Source organism: Galeopterus variegatus, unplaced genomic scaffold, assembly GCF_000696425.1.
Source record: "Galeopterus variegatus unplaced genomic scaffold, G_variegatus-3.0.2 Scaffold47, whole genome shotgun sequence".
NCBI classification, from domain to species: Eukaryota; Metazoa; Chordata; class Mammalia; order Dermoptera; family Cynocephalidae; genus Galeopterus; species Galeopterus variegatus.
This window is the reverse complement of record NW_007726158.1, coordinates 842497-859508: the sequence shown is the minus strand read 5'-3', so window position 1 is coordinate 859508 and position 17012 is coordinate 842497. Positions and strand designations below refer to the sequence as shown.

The 17012-nt window shown below is 35.0% G+C and overlaps 1 protein-coding gene across 1 annotated transcript in view; it reads right to left on the bottom strand.

The window, feature by feature from the left end:
* RNF217 (ring finger protein 217) overlaps positions 1-17012 on the bottom strand; it is a 230020-nt gene that overhangs the window by 37570 nt on the left and 175438 nt on the right. Inside the window, exon 4 of the mRNA XM_008572519.1 lies at positions 2525-2758. Within this exon, the coding sequence (XP_008570741.1) occupies positions 2525-2758 (234 nt within the window). The remainder of the gene's footprint in view (positions 1-2524; positions 2759-17012) is intronic.

Genomic DNA, 17012 nt, shown 5'->3' with positions numbered 1-17012 from the left:
TATATGTATATATATATATATATATATATATATATATATATATATATATACACACACACACACATATATACACACATATATACATATATATATACACATACATATATGTGTGTGTGTGTATATTTATTTATTTATTTTAGTCAACTGAGCATAAGCATTCCTTCAAGATCTGCCCCTTACTGAAGGGCTGTTTTACTCGGCTGAGGTCTCAGAGATGACAGAGGACGCATGAGGTAGATTTTTCTGTAATGAGACAACAGACTCATCCTGCACTTCCACAACTACAGTAAATCTGCAGTATTCTTGTTGCAGCTGAAGTCTTGCATTTATTTGTCTAACTCAGAGGGTTAGCCGATCCTGCACCTGCTAAACTGAGGCCCTCTGCCCACTGTGCACCTGCCTACTGAGCTTACTAGATTTAAGATCTTGATCCATTTGCCCTCTGCTTCTCTTCTTACCTATAACCCAACAAACACTGGAGGAAGCCTGACCATTGGGAAATGTTATCCGAATAGCCTTGATTCACTCAAAATTATATAAATATAGGATTTTATATTTGCCAATTTTTACATATTTCACTCTCAGTACATGTGTATTGTATGTTATGCACATAAGTTTAGCTCATCACAACATGATTTTGGATGAAATGAGACTTACAATACTTTACTGTTGCTATAATTGTACCTTAAATTACATCTCCTTTTACCCATTTCATAAGAATAACACATTTTTAATTACTCAATTATTTCCACTTTGATTCAGTTATGTACACGTTTTAATTAACACAAATTCCAAAATTAGTATAGTCTGAGTTTATATATACCTAAATCAAATATCCTAAGTTATAGAATAACAAGTCCTTCTAAACTGGTAATTTCCTGATAATATCAATAACAAACAATTGGAGTAAAACTAACTTAAAATAACCAAAGAATATATAGCACCAAATAAACGTATTGTATTGATATTAAGTCAGCATGCAACATCACTGTAGGGTATTATTTTAATTATAAAATTTTGTAACCTTAAAAGTGACACTATTCATAGAAGGAAAAGAAAGGGTTTTCCTGACAGTTATACCTTAAAGAGACTAGCCTGCACAAAATCCGTAAATAAAAAAAAAAATTAACTATGAGAGTCAAACTGTTTCAAAGAGCAATTACTCATCAAGAGGCTTTGACTAACGTATGAATACTCTAGCTCACTATTGCAACAGTAGAAGAAACTACTTGCTAACCCACTGTCCCCTCAAAGCTACACTATGAATCATATAGTGACCACAGACACAGAACATGGGCAAAAACTGACCTTAAATGGAGATGACTTTAAACAGCCTTTGAAAACACTTCATCTTGCTATTCTGCTGTAATGATGAGGATGAAAACTACTGCCACAATCTCTCAGTTTTCTGCTTCATTTATTGCAAAGGTTCTCTACTCTGCAGCCTATTAGTCACCTGGAGAGGCTCCAAAATTTGTAAGACAATTGTTCTGAACTGGGCGTGGGGCACCAGTGTGTCTTTAAAAGCTCTTCAGGTGATTCTGATATACAGTCAAAGCTGTGAATCAATAGTTTGCTCCCACAGTTGTTGCCCTGGTTTCCCAGTCTTTGGTCTCGCCCTCTTGTGACAGCCTCTAAGAATGCTGCCAGAATGATCTTTCTCTACTGCCACAGAATTAAATTCAAACTTCTGAGAACAGTGTACAAGACTCAACCTGACCTGCTCTTATCTACTTGAGCAGCTGCCTCTCCCATACTCTCTCCCCACTAATTCTATGCAGCACTTGTTTCCAACCTTCCTGGCCTCAGGCTCTCCCTTGTTATGAAAAGTTCTCCACATTTATCTGTCTGCAGAACTGCACCTCCTCTGTGAAGCCATCCCTGACATCTTAGTGCCCATCCCTTCCCAGGTGTCCTCAACGCACCCTATATTTACAGAGTTTTGTGTGTTGTTTTGTTTTTCTAATCACATCGAACTGTCATTTAGAACACACGTCTCCCTCACTAGACTCTCTCATTAGACTTTTTGAAGCAGGGTCTATGTCACATTTTTTCTGTCTCCCCCACGGTATATGTAAGTGTATGTGCACACACTGCCTAGCATATACGGACATTCTGTATTTGCTGAACAAATGAATTAATAACATTTTATACTATTTTCACTTATTATAGACAGAGTTAGAGGAGACTTACATTGGGAATACCGAAAAAGTCAAGCTTATACTAAAAAAATTTTTTTGGCACTTGGTAATAGTAATGACTTTACTCAATCAGCCTTTCAATTAGGTTACTAGATGAATTTTCAACATGATTAAAATTTAAAAAAAACTTTAAATCAATCCTCAAGAGTGCTCCCTTACCACCAGCCTCCCCAAACCATACGTTTTCAGAATCATAGCCAATACATGCTCACCTTAGGCTCTGGTAAGAGAAGGAAGCCCACATAATGCCCACCACAAGTTGGCCTAATTTGGCTGCTCCCATCATGTGACATCTAACCCACATCTCTGGTGAACATGCTTACTTTGTATTTGCTTTCTGATCTGGAAGGAGTGGGAATATGTCCTTTTTTCTTGAAGGTTGTAAAGTGCTTGCACTGAGGACATGGCTTGGTGCTGGAATCAATACGGCCAAGTTCCAAGAAGTACTTATATTTGATGGAGTCTTCATGTGTTAAGTTATAGACAACAGTTGTTTCTTCCAGGAATTCAAAACACTCTGTGATAGGACATTTGATTTCTACTTGGCCAAGTTGTACCTGTGTGAAAGAGCAGATGGAGGGGAAAATAAGTCATTGGTTAGTTTCTTTTTTTCTTTTTTGTATATGGTATTGCTTATCTTATGATTTCAGTAAGGGAAAAAGTATCTGTAATTTTTTAATATAACATAATGAATAGTAATCACTCGGATACCTGTATTAAGCAGTACCAAAATAATCACTATATAATGTTTCTGAAATGATTATAGGGTATTTAAGTTTTCTCTGCTCATTATATTTGTGAACTTAAAGGAACTTAAGCCACAGACTCACAAAGAGACAAATTATCACTACATCCTCCTGGAAACTACAGGATTAGACAGCATTCGGACAATGATAAAAGGTGTTTCAGATTTTTCAACCTCACTACAGGGTACTTTAGCAGTAAACTTTGGACACATTTTACTACTTTAAAAGGAAAAAGGAGAGATTTTGTAATGTACTTATGTACAATATCTAGTAGTTTAAAAATCGTTACCAAACAATAACTGTTTTCCTTGACCCTTCCAAGTCAAGAACATAAAGTAGTTCGTATGTCATCAGAATCACAAGAACAAGTAAGAAAATTAAAACAACCACAACGATATAAAAGAGCAAAAAATTCCTTGTGAGATCTGGCCACTACTGAGGTAATTTACAAAAGTAATTTATTCAGAGGAATACAATCCTAGATCAGGAGAGAAGACAATTACATACCAGAATGCTACATTCGGCATTTGGTATGGGATAATAAATATGGCCAGCATTAAAAATTATGGTAAAAGATTAAAGCACAAAGTGTGAATTTAACTAATTTTTAAAAGATAGAGAATATAAACTACAATGAAGTAAGGAGTAGCTAGAATGTTTTCCATAAGTAGTGAACAATAGCTCTTTATATTTATGGCATCATAATCTCTTTGTCCATCCTGATGTAGCAAAGGGAGGCACTGAAAACTCCAAAGGCAAACAATTCTAAACCTTTTTTTTCCCCCACTTGGGTGAATCTGACATTCCAAGAAATCAAAACACATCCACCTGAATGAGAAAAGCACACTTGAAGACTGAGGCAGGAATGGGCGAAAGGCACATGTTATGAAGAATGAAAAACATTACCACAAAGAGCGATTTTTAAAAAACACCAAAAAACTAAATTCATAGTAACTTTTAATTTTGCTGTTTATCTGGCACAAACTCGAGGAAAAAATAGTTAATAAGTTGCAGGCTGAAAGATGCCTGGGAATGACATGTTTAATACTAGTAAAGGATATGAACTAAATCAATAAGGAAATGAAAGAGTCTGGCTTTGGATAAACCCACTTATTAGTATGAGCCTGTTCAAAGTATAAATTGCTGCATAATTTCATTCTACTATTGTACAAAACATGGTCTGGAGAAGTTTTCAAAAATATTTTAAATATTTTTTTATTTTTGAAAGTTAAACAATTTTTCTACTTTTTTTGATGAGTTTACTCACAGTTCCAATCAGATTTTACACATTACTGTGTTAATGATAATGTTATTATAACTCAAATTATGTTTTGTAATACGTTATTTTAAGTTATACCACAAGACAGAAGTTCTTGGGAGATTTTTATATAAATAGAAAACCCCTGTGTAACATAATAAGAACCTGCCTTAATGAAGTATATAACAAACATTTTAAAATGATTAAATGTTTTCTCTTAACGTTCTGTTAACTTTTATCAAGCCTGATCTGAGCCAGGTACTGGGTTAGGTGCTGAAGCTTTGCAGGTGCCTATCAGTAAAGAGGCAGTCAGGAGACAACGTGGTAAGTGTACCTGACAGGGTGAGTATAGGGTGTCAGGGGAGGACTTGGGAGAAGTTCGGGAACCTCAGATTTGGGAGGATTAGAAGACATTTCTTGGAAGAAGTGAGGTTTCTAGTGAGATCTTAAGATTAGCAGGATATAGCCAAACAAGAAAGAAGGTGTTCCAAGAAGCCAGAAGAAACACATGGCAAAGGCCTGGAAGATAAAGGAACAGAGCACACCAGAACACAGGTATACCTATTTTTCCCACACCCCAAGTGGATCGACTTACACAGTTACCAAATGCAGTTGCGTCTGAACTTGGAGACCACAGCCTTGGAGAGGAGCTTAATGGTGAGACCATAAAGTGTGAGTATGGAAAGGTGAGGCTATACACATGAACTTGGACCACAGCACAAGAGCAGAGCATGAAGACATCCTAGGAGTCTGAATTTTTTTCTTATAAAAATAGAAAACTGTTCAGTTTTCAGTATGTGAAAGACACTTTCTCTTCATTCCATGAAAAAGAGGCTCACCTGTCCCCCTCGAAGGTTCTTGTTTATTGGGAGCAGTGCATTTTAGTGGTTAAGCGCTTGAATTTTTTACACCCAGGTCAGTGTTTGAATCCAGCTTTCCTCACCCATAAGTTTATTAATTTTAACTATATAAATGAGAATAATGGAAGCAGCAATTTCACAGCCACCTGGGAATAGTCAGGTCTTATGAAAATGGAATTTACTTAAGGGACTAGAACAATCCAACATAGCTCAAGGGAGCAGGCTATCTTGTTATGCCTTCCGCAATGGGATGCTATCCGACATCTTAACCAAAAACCTTGTTTTCTACTTCAGTGTTTCTCAAATCTGCCTGCAAACATATTCCAATTCCATAGAACACATCATTTCCTCTTGCTTTCCTATTGTCTGCATTGACTATTCCATACCTTTTCTTCTTTCTCAAAGCTACAAAATCCCTACCGTACCACTGAGCTAATGAGCTCGTATTTCACTCAACACATATAAGCAGTCAGATGAATATTCCTATATCTTTCCACTACCAACTCTACCAATCTATCTATGTCTGTTCCCACCTTTTTTGTCTTCCCTCCTTGCACAGGATAGAGCCAAATATACTTCCAGGACAAAAGCATATGAGTCTCTTGAAGTATTTGTTGAGAATTCAAGTTTCCTGGCCCACTCAAGATATATAGAATTTGAATTATTGCTGGTAAGCCAGTAATTGGCAGTTTGGAACAACTATTCATAGTATCCTTTCAATTACTCATACTTCTTCATACTAATAATATCCCCTTTTTCATAATATAGTGTTACGCATGAGCTATGCAAGCATTGGGCTTCTACATTTAGAAAAATTATTCTATTTTTCAGAATAATTTCCTCAAAAGATCACTGGCAAACAAGTAAGCATGATTACTCAAAGTGCATTCATTATTTATTCAACAAGATACGTATTTTATTAATTCAAGTATGAATTTAAAAAACATTTTGATGTCTTAAGAGTAAAGACTGTTTTATAATCAATAGTTCTTAAAACTGTGCCATAGTTTAATTTGCAGTGCTTTTACTTCTTGATGGCATATTACACAACATTGTATCCTACAACTGATCACATATATCATGTGAAATGTGGTTTGTATGTGTTAGGCAGTGGGTGACATAGAGAGATGAGAGGAGAGAGAAACACAAGACTTCTGTTGGAGGAAATGAAATGGATGATAAACAACAAAATAAACAAGGCAGATTGTAACCAGTGTCATGAAGGAACTACATCAGGGAAGGTATCTCTGAGGAAGTGACGACTTGAGCTGAGAACTGAAGGGACTGTCATGCAGAGAAACTGAGGAACAGACTGCAAGCAGAGGAAACAAGGACAATGGCCTTAGGGCAGAAGGTGCCCGATGTGTCCGTGTTCAGAGCACAGAACTGAGCGACTAAGGGACGGAGAGAATGGTGAGATGAAGTTGGAGAATCAGGCAGGAGACAGACCACACAGACCTCCTTGGCCATAAGAAGTCTGGATTGTATTCTAAGTTCAATATCAATCATTGACTGGTTTTAAAAGATGGAGTGACATGCTCTGATTTACATTAAAAAAAATCATTCAGGCTCTTTTTGGAGAATGGACCGTAGAGAAAGAAAAGTGTAGGTTAGGAGAATAGTGGCACTCTGGATTGCAACCGCCCTTCCCACCAGTGGCATCTTGGCTGTTGCAGTTTTCCAGGCAGATGACAGATGACTGAACTAGGTAGCAAGAGATATGGGGTGTATTTTAGAAGTGGAGCCAATGGAATTTTTTAAAATTATCAAATAAAATTATATATATTTATGGCATACAACATATTTTAAAATATGTATATATTGTGGAATGGCTAAATCAAGCCAATTAACACATATATTACCTCACATACTTATTTTTTGGTGGTAAGAGCACTTAAAATCTATTCTCTTAGCAATTTTCAAGCTTAGAATACATTCATCACCATATTGTACAATACATTCATCACCATGTTCTACAATAGATCTCTTGAAATTATTCCCCCAAACTGAAATTTTGTATCCTCCGATCAACATCTCTTTAGTCTTCCCCACTCTACCTCCATCTAGGCCCTGGAAACCACCATTCTACCCTCTGTTTCTATGAGTTTGGCTTTTTCAGATCCCATACATAAGCGAGATCATGCGGTATCTGTCTTTCTGTGCCTGGCCTATTCCACTCACCATAATGTCCTCCAGGTTCATCCATGTTGTTGCAAATGACAAGATTTCCTTCTTTTAAAAAGCTCAGTCGTATCCTAATTGTGTGTGTGTATATATATATATATATATATATATATATATACGCACACCACATTCTCTTTACCCGTTCATCCACCAAAGGACACTCAGGTTGTTTCCATATAGTGGCTATTATGAACAATGCTGCAATGAACATGGGAATACAGGTATCTCTTCAGCATACTGATTCTATATCCTTTGGATATATCTGCAGTAGTGAGATTACACACTCATACAGTAATTGTATTTTTAATTTTTTGAGGAACCTCCATACTGTTTTCCATAATGACAGTACTAATTTATGTTCCCACCAACAGCGTACAAGAGTTCTCTTTTCTCCACAACTTTGTCAACACTTTGTCTTTTTAATAATGGTCATTCTAACAACTGTGAGGTGATATCTCACTGTGGTTTTAATTTGCATTTCCCTGACAATTAATGGTGTTGAGCATGTTTTCATATACCTGTGGGCCATCTGTATGTTTTCTTTGAGTGGTATAAATGGGATTTGGTGATAGACTAGATATGGAGTATGAAGTAAAGGGAGGAATCAAGGATGACTTTAGGTTTTTGATTTCAATTGCCCGATGCTTCGTGGGTGTTACTGAGAAGTTCCTAATAAAATATAGTTTACACAAACAGATAATATTTGATGGAAATGACTCACTGCAATTTTTTTACAGTAATAAGAACAAAAATCATTAATACATACAAAAAACATATACTAAATTCCTATAATATGACTGGTAATATCAAAGGCCCTTGATATAAAGTAGATTAAGTCCTGAATCTTGTCTTTGTGGGACTTGAGAATGCAGCAATTAGTGTTGATATTCTCTCGGTATTTGATGGTACTAACTCATTTAATATTAAACCAACATTTTATTTTTTTTTTTTGTTTTTTTGTCTTTTGTCTTTTTTCCGTGTCCGGCAACGGATCGCAACCCTCAGTGTTGCCCCCGCACCAGACCGGGGACCGGCAACGGGATCGCAAGCCTCGGTGTTGCTCCCGCGCCTCGCTCAGCCAGTGAGCGGGAGCCGGTCTGTATGTGGGATCCGAACCCTCGGACGGGAGCGCCGCCGCGCTTCCCAAGCGGCGCACTATCCAGTGCGCCACCGGGCCGGCCCCTTAACCCAACATTTTAAAAAACTTTTTATTAGGGATAATTAAAAACATATGCAAAAGTTGGCAGACTAGTATATTGAATCCTTAAATACCCATTCTCCTACTTAAACAATGGTCAACTATGGCCAATCTTATTTCTTCTGTGCCCTGAACCCATAAGGCCCTCCTATATTATTTTGAAGCAAATGCCAGACACAATGTCATTTCATTCATAAATATTTCGGTATGGCTCTAAAAAATAAGAGGTATTTTAAAAACCATAATCCTGATACCATATATCTCCTAAAATATCAATTCTTTAATATCAAGTTAACATTTTAAATAACATGTCATCTAACTTCTGTTTACAGGATTACTTCTGTTATATACTTAACATTCTTAAAACAAAGGCTATTTTCCATTTCTGTTGTGTTCAATGCTAATACCACTATTTATATCACTGAAAAATATGCTCTCCAAACAATTCTTCCAAACAAAAACATATCCATTCCTGTAAGAAAAAATTACTTACCTCTAAAACAATCCCCAAGGGCATCAGTAAGAGACACTATTATCCATTTAACATTCATGCTACATGGCTAACTTGCCACCTGGGAGATGTGACTGAGAGGCCTCTTGAAAAGTGGGACCGGCTCCCGCTCACTGGCTGAGCGAGGCACGGGAGCAACACCGAGGCTTGCGATCCCGTTGCCGGTCCCCGGTCCGGTACGGGGGCAACACTGAGGGTTGCGATCCGTTGCCGGACACGGAAAAAAGACAAAAAAAAAAAAAAAAAGAAAGAAAAGTGGCAGATTAATTAATTAAGCCTCTAAGGAAAAGGCCAAAAAAAGTATAAAACTTGGGCCTCAAAGCTCAATTCATCAGTGTATGGTTTATGACTTCGATCTTGGTTTTAAGTGTTGGTCAGGATAATTTACAGGGTGCCTTGGCCTTTTGTTCACTTGATACCAAAGAATTTAGGTTTCCTCTGTCCTAAACAATGGAACATGTTAATATGGCAAAGGAGAAAAGAATACAATAACAAAATCAATAACAATAATTACTACATGCAAAGCACAGTTCCAAGTGCATTGTGTGCATTGATTACTTCGTGGAGCAGCATAGGGGCAGGTTCATTTTCAGGTACACTGACTTCACCATAAGTTTACTCATCAGTGATGGATGATCCACTGATACGTATGCTTTTTTGTTTACTCAGCAGCTATTACACAGCCCGATGCTGTATTTTTTTAAATCTTAAAGAAATGATAAAAAAAACATCGAGCCAAATATTCCAGAAGTTCTCTCAATTCCAAGCAAGATAATTACAAAGAAAATCACACTTAGGCACATCAAGTAAAAGTGACAAATACCAAACACGAAGAAAGTAATAAGAAGCAAACAAGGAAAAAGTCACATTCCCAAATAGAAAACTTCAGCCCCAGGTGCCTTGCTGGTAAATTCTACCAGTATTTAAGGATGAAATAATAGCAATATTACATGACCACTCTTAAAGAACAGGAAAAAGGTGGTGGTGGGGTGGGGGAAAGGAAATTATTGCACTAGTTGTTTTGTGAGGTCAGCATAATCCTGATACCAAAACCAGCAAAGGACATTGCAGGAAAGGAAAATTACAGACCAATCTTTTTCATAAACATAGATGCAAAAATCCTAAACAAAATATTAGCAAACCAAACTGAACTGAACAATACACCAAAAAGATAATATATCATGATAATACTGGATATATTCCAAGAGTGCAAGGTTGTTTAACATTCAAAAATCAATTGATGTAACTTACACATTAATAAAATAAAGGAGAAAAATCATAAGATTATCTCATGAACATAAAAACGTATTTGACAAGCTCAACATTTATTCATGATTAAAACCTTAGCAAACCAGAAAAGACAAAAATTTCCTTAATATGATAAACGGTATCTACAAGAAAACCTACAGTAAACGTCATACTCAACTGTGAAATATTGAACCCTTGCTTTCTTCTTGAGATTGGAAATGAGGCAGGTATGCCTACTGCTACTATTACTTAACATTGACTACAGCTCATACCCAATGCAAGAAAACTAAAAAGGAAGTAGAAAAAAACCAACTGGAAATGAAGAAATAAAATCCCTCGTTACTTGCAGACTGCATGATTGCATATGCAGAAAATTCAAAATAATCTACAGATAACCTATTAGAACTAAAAAGTGAATTTAGCAAGTTTGCTGAATAGGTCAGCATGCAAAGATCAAATGTACTTCTATATACTAACAAGAAATTAGAAAATAATAATTAAGATACTATCATTTACAGCAATATCAAGAACATCTAGGATGAATAAATGTAACGAGAGAAGCGCAACACCTCTATACAGAAAAATTTGAAATGTTTGAGAAAATGTCAAAAAACAAATGAATAGAGGGACATGCCACATTCTGAAATTGAAGACTATCAATATATTACTATCAATATAGTAAGAAGTAAATTCAGCCCATATGGATCTATAGATTCCAAGGCAATTTCTATAAAATTTCCAACAGTTTTCCCTTTTCTTTTTTTTGAAGGGAAGGTAGGTTCAAAATTACAAGCTATTCTAAAGTACATTGTTGACACTTGTTATGGTACCTGAATATTTGTGTTTTCCCACAGTTCATACATGAAGCCTAATCACCAATGCAATGGCATTATAAAGTGAGGGTCTTTGGGAGGTGATAAGGTCATGAGGATGGAGCCCTTATGAATGGAATTAATGCCCTTATAAAGGAGGCATCACACAGCTGCCTCATCCCTTCCACCACATAAGGACACAGTAAGAAGATGCTGTTTATGAGAAAGCAAGCCCTCACCAGACACCCAATCTGCTGTGGCCTTGATCTTAGACTTCCCAGCCTCCTGAACTATGAGAAAGAAATTTGTTGCTTAATAACCTACACACTTTATGGTATTTTGGTATAGCAGTCCGAATGAACTAGGATAATACTCCTGATCTAATAAACAAAGTAGTAAAACTTGATCTACCACATATAAGACTAATCATAAAGCTACACTAATAGTGTGATGCTGGCACAGAGAGAGATAATAGTATAATGAAACAGAAAAGAGTACAGAACAAAACCACTCACAAATGAACACAAGATACATGGACACCACAGAGCAGCAAGGAAGATGGTTTTTTCAAAACATTGTGTTTGGTAACTTAATATACATTAAAAAAAAATCAGTCTTGACTCCTAGCTCAAACCAGGTAGATTATAGCTATAAATATGGAAGATGAAATAAGTCTTCTAAAGATGATCAAGAAGAATTCCTTCGTGACCTTGGGGAAGGGAAAGGTTTCTTACACATGACACTAAAAATACCATAAAAATTGATAAATTGGACTAAATATCATTTAAACCTCCATGCACCAATAGAGATTGTTAAGAGGGTGAAAATGCAAACAAGAGTGTGAGAAGATATTTGCAATATATAAATGACAAGTTTTGTATACCCAGAATATATAAAGAATTTCTCCAAATCAGTAACAAAAAGGCAGACGACCATAAAGAGACTTAACAAGCACTTCAAAAAAGATATGTCCAAATGACAAGTAAACATAGGAAAGTGTTTGCAACTTCATGAGTCATCAGCATATTAAAAAACTACAGTGACATGTAATTTTGAAATAATAAGACAAGTTTCTAGAGCACTTAAAAATTCACCAAGATAATGTTTAAATAGTTAAAATAATAACTATACAATTAGTGTGGTATTGTTTTATGCAACCACTCCAAATATATGTTTCTGCATACAATTACTCCTCTACGTTACTTAAGCTTCTTTCTTCCCTCCTTTCTAACTGAATTTTCATGCTCCTTTATTCACTTAAGTAAATTTTAAAATTTTCAATTCAATTTTTTAATAAGGTTATAAATTCTCATAGTTCAAAAACCAAAAAGGACAAATAGATACACAGTTAGCAAGGCTCTCTCTTACAACTGCCCTCTTTTCTTTATTTATCCATAAAATGATAGCTGTTTCCTTCCGGAAACATTTTAAGCATATATAAGAAATGAAAATATACATATATTTGTCCCTTTTTAAACCCAAATGTTAGCAAATAATAGTGACCTATCATTCTTTACTAGACTATATTTTGGAGATATTTTCATATCAGCAGACAATGAGTTTCCTTATATTTTGTTTTGAATAACTGCCTAGTATTCCGCTTTCCCATACTGATGGCCATTTAGATTGTTTCTAATATTTTGCAATGTCAAACAATGCTGCAATGAATAACTTTATACATAAATTATTCACATCTGTGCAAGTAGAGCAGCAAGATGAATTCCCTAGGTGAGAACTGCTGGATCAAAATGAACACGCATGTATTTTCAACGGATAGTCCCAATTCACTCTCTATTGGACAGTTAAACAGATTTGAAACCTCACAGTGAAGATGGTAACAATGAGGCACAAAAGGGATAATTTGTGATAAATTATAATATAAAGTTTTATCTAATAGGTGAATAGTATACTGAGATTTGGGAAGTTAAAGAGGCAATAAAAATTTCTTCCTAACTACTGGAAAGAATCATAAATATAATCTGACTTTTCTCCTTGAAAAACACACTGAGATGTATTATCAGATGGTAAGGAAAGAATTTTTTAGGAGTCAATAACATCATGATTCTTCGAGACGATAACTCCCAAATTCTTATCAATCCCTAAAGAATATTAGTATGAAGGGATTTTTTTAATGCAAATTATTGAATAACTATTTAGAGTAAAAGATAAATGTGTAAATATGTTCAGATAAACAGAATGAGTACATATTTATTTAACTAAGATAAAATTTACTTTTTAAAAGGCAGAATTTTAAAAACAGACTAGAAATTATACCTTATAATTTTATATACTTTTACTTAAATTATATACTTTATAATTTTACATACTTAAATTTCTAAAAGAAATATTGAGTTTATTTTGTTTAAGTGTTACTCACTTTTTTTTGCAACATTAATCTAAATCAGATATTCCAATTTCTTGTCACCAGAAAGACCAGAAAATAAAGACACTACCCAGGTAATTTATTAAAAGAACACTGAAGTGGGAATCAGATACAAGGTCCTGGTCCTGTTTATGTGCTGTTGTCCTTGAGCTCCAGAGACACACAACCAACTCTCCTAGAGGTGGACGAATTCACTTGGTATCTCTTCTAGCTCTAAAGTTACGCAACTCTGAGATGTGCTCTAAGTTACCTACAAAAACCAAAATCACATTTAAGCTCCCTCAAGCTTTAACTCTAGCTTAAAAAGTTGTAGTGTGCAGTAGTCAAAAGACTAGACTCCAGAATCAAATTGGCTTTGCCCCTCACTTAATTGTCATCTCTTCTTAATCTCTCCCTTCTCCAAGATCTGCATCTGTAAAACTGGGATGGGGATCTAGCAACAAAATTGGGTTGATCAGAGAGGGTGTGAGTTAATTTATGTAAAACACTTGGAACAGTACCTGGCAGACAGGGAACATGCAATGAAAAGTTTGCTAATATATGTCTTCCTTGTTATTTAGAAAGCAGTATTTCACAAAATTAATTTTAAAAAGTAAGAACTCTTTTATGCTTATTACCTATTTGAGGAGAACATTTTGAATTATGCAATCATTCATCATTCATAATTGAGTATTCTCATTCATAATTCAGTGTTCTCCCTCTAAAAAGCATATATTTAAAGGAATATAAATAAAAGTACAAACTGCATGAATATACTGTATTCCAACAATTTAGTAGGACTGGATGCTTAGGTACATTTTAAAAAATTAATAAGTAAACCATATACCTTTACATCAAAAATGTTCCCATTTTCTTAAAAAGTTAACCAAGAATGGAAATTCAGACACACAGTTATGGAAATGTAAATATACAGTTCACAGTAGTAGACATGAAATGACATAGGAAATATTTTTAGTTGAGCCAGTACCACAAGGTAATAATTAGCATTCGTCTAGTGGGAGAGGGAAGCCTTTAAAAAAAAAATCTTACCCAGATGTTCAATTTCGGTAAAAAGAAACAAGTGAAAATTTCAGGTACTAGTTTAAGAAACAAAAGTTTTTAAAAATTTTACAGATCCCATAAGGAACATTTTATAACTTCTATCTCTTCCTATTGATTGGTTTCTTTCTCTTTGCCTTTAAAATATGCTTAAATATCCTACAAATGCTAAAAACAAACAAAAGCAAAAGCAATTTGTGGTTTAATTATAGAAAAAATTGTGCCTTTCCACAAATATTCTTAACAACTTTGAAAAATGAAATGAGAAAGTGAAATTTTGCAAATACAAAGTGATTTATGAGTAAGCAGCCCAGTGCCACTGACTCAAGCATGGTAATTGATAAGGTAATAGATAAAAGGTAAATTATTGCCAAACCCATATGTTGGTCGAGATGTGTAATTTAAGTAGCTCACCAAATTTGTTACCTCTACACACAGGTGTTTTTAATCCTCTCTTGGGTCTTATAGAATGTTTACCCCCTCTTCTTGGTACTGGATTTTCAAACACTTGAAAAAGCTATCATGTCCCATCAGTCTTTTCAAGGTAAACATCCCCACTTCTCTCTTCTTCACATATTGTGTGAAGTCTCTCTCTCTCTTCCTGCACTTGCTGGTGTATAAAAGTGTGACAACCAGACACCAAAGCCATCACGCAGGTGTGGTCTGGTCACTGAAGAAAAACTGTTATCCTCAACTTTGGTAAAAACTGAAAGAAAGGAAAATGAAAAGAAAAAAGGTCCCAGGAATTATAAATTACTAAAAATATTCCAAGAAGAAGTGGAAAATGTGAATAAGCCAATTACCATAGAAGATATTAGAATGTGTCTTCCTCCTGGGTTTTCATCTCTGTTATGATGGAATATTCTCTTATTTCTTCCCTCCCTCTCTCTGTGGTTTTCTCATCTTGTCTATTTTTACTTTCTTTGATCCTTAAATCAGGCTCTTAAAAGGGTTCATCTTTTATTTCTTAAAGCAGACAGGTTGTGGACTTGCCTATCCTTTGTATTGCTTTTTTCTTTTGATTTTCCTTTCTTTCATTTTTTTTTTTTTTTTTTTTTTTGTCCTTTTTGAGACCAGCCGCACAGCGCTCAGCCAGTGAGCGCACCGGTCATCCCTATATACGATCTGAACCCACGGCGGGAGCACTGCTGCGCTCCCAGCGCCACACTCTCCTGAGTACGCCACGGGCTCGGCCCTTTCAGTTTTTATCTTTAGTATTTTCCTCTTTCTGCCTTCATTTGGTTCATTTTGTTATTCTTTTTATAATTTCTTAAGATAAGTCAGTCCCTTTGTTTGCTGCTTTTACTCTTTAGTAATGAATACAGTTTTTATGTTCCAAAAATTGGGGTATGAAATGTTCTGTCTTCATTATTTTCTAGGCACTTTGTAATCTGTTTTTACTTCCTCTTTAAGTGTTTCTTAATTTCTATGCAGTTAAAACCTTTGGTAACTTTTGCCTATTATTTATTTTCAAATTTATTTGATTATGAATTAAGTGTACTGTAAAATCTTAATTTTAAAAATATTAAGATTTTATATCTGGCCAATTACATGATCTTTCTTTAAATGTTTCTTGGACAATAAAAATTTTTACTCTAATCAACAGGTGCAAGATTCTACACAGATTTCTATTAAATCACAGCTTTGATGGTTTAACTCAATTCTTTTACCATCTTTTTATTTGTCCACTAGATCTAATACTGAATGAGGAGTATTAAAAAGGCCTACTGTAATCAAAGTATCTTGGCACATCTAGTAATTTTTGGTTTATATATTTATCTTCAATATTGCTCAGTGCATACAGATGTATGACTCATATCTTCATATCATATCTTCTCCCCTTTTGGTGTTTTTATACACTTAAATTCTACCTCCACCCCATCAGAAATTAATATTGCCACTTCTCTTACTATTGGCATTTTCCTGTTATGGCTTTGCTTATCTCTCCTTACTTCAACTTTTCATTAAATCATTTTGTAGTAAATGATTCTATGGATTAGTTCCAATTCAATATCCAAATATCTACCCAGTGCCTACCATAAGCAAGGCAGTCGGCTACTGACTGCAGGGAATTTAAAGCTGAATAAATTGCTACCCTCAAGCAGTGTCCAGTTTATCAGGAGAGTCAGATAAACAACCACAGTTCAGGTAGAGAAGCACAGAAGGTAACTGGCTTTGACTGTTCATCAAAGCAGAGGTCTTTCGGTTAAGCCATGAAGAATAAAAAAGATCTCAATGAGGAGATCTGTGTATGCCTACGTCTTAAATAGAAAAAATATACATAAAAAATAATATAAAAGATATCTTATAATGCTAGATGAGAAAACAAGACAAAATGGTATGTACATATTATGAGTATGTAAAAGTATATATGTAAAAACATATGAGCTCAGAAAAAAAGGAACCACTTAAAACTGATTTTTCAGTTTTCAGAAATTTTTTTCTTATTTTATGTTCTAGTATTTTTGTTAAAATTTTGACTGTACAACTTTTTTTGCGTGTTTGTTGAACTATAGTAGATGACAGATACAGAATTGATAACAAAATCTTTGGATTGGTCTGGAAAACAAGGC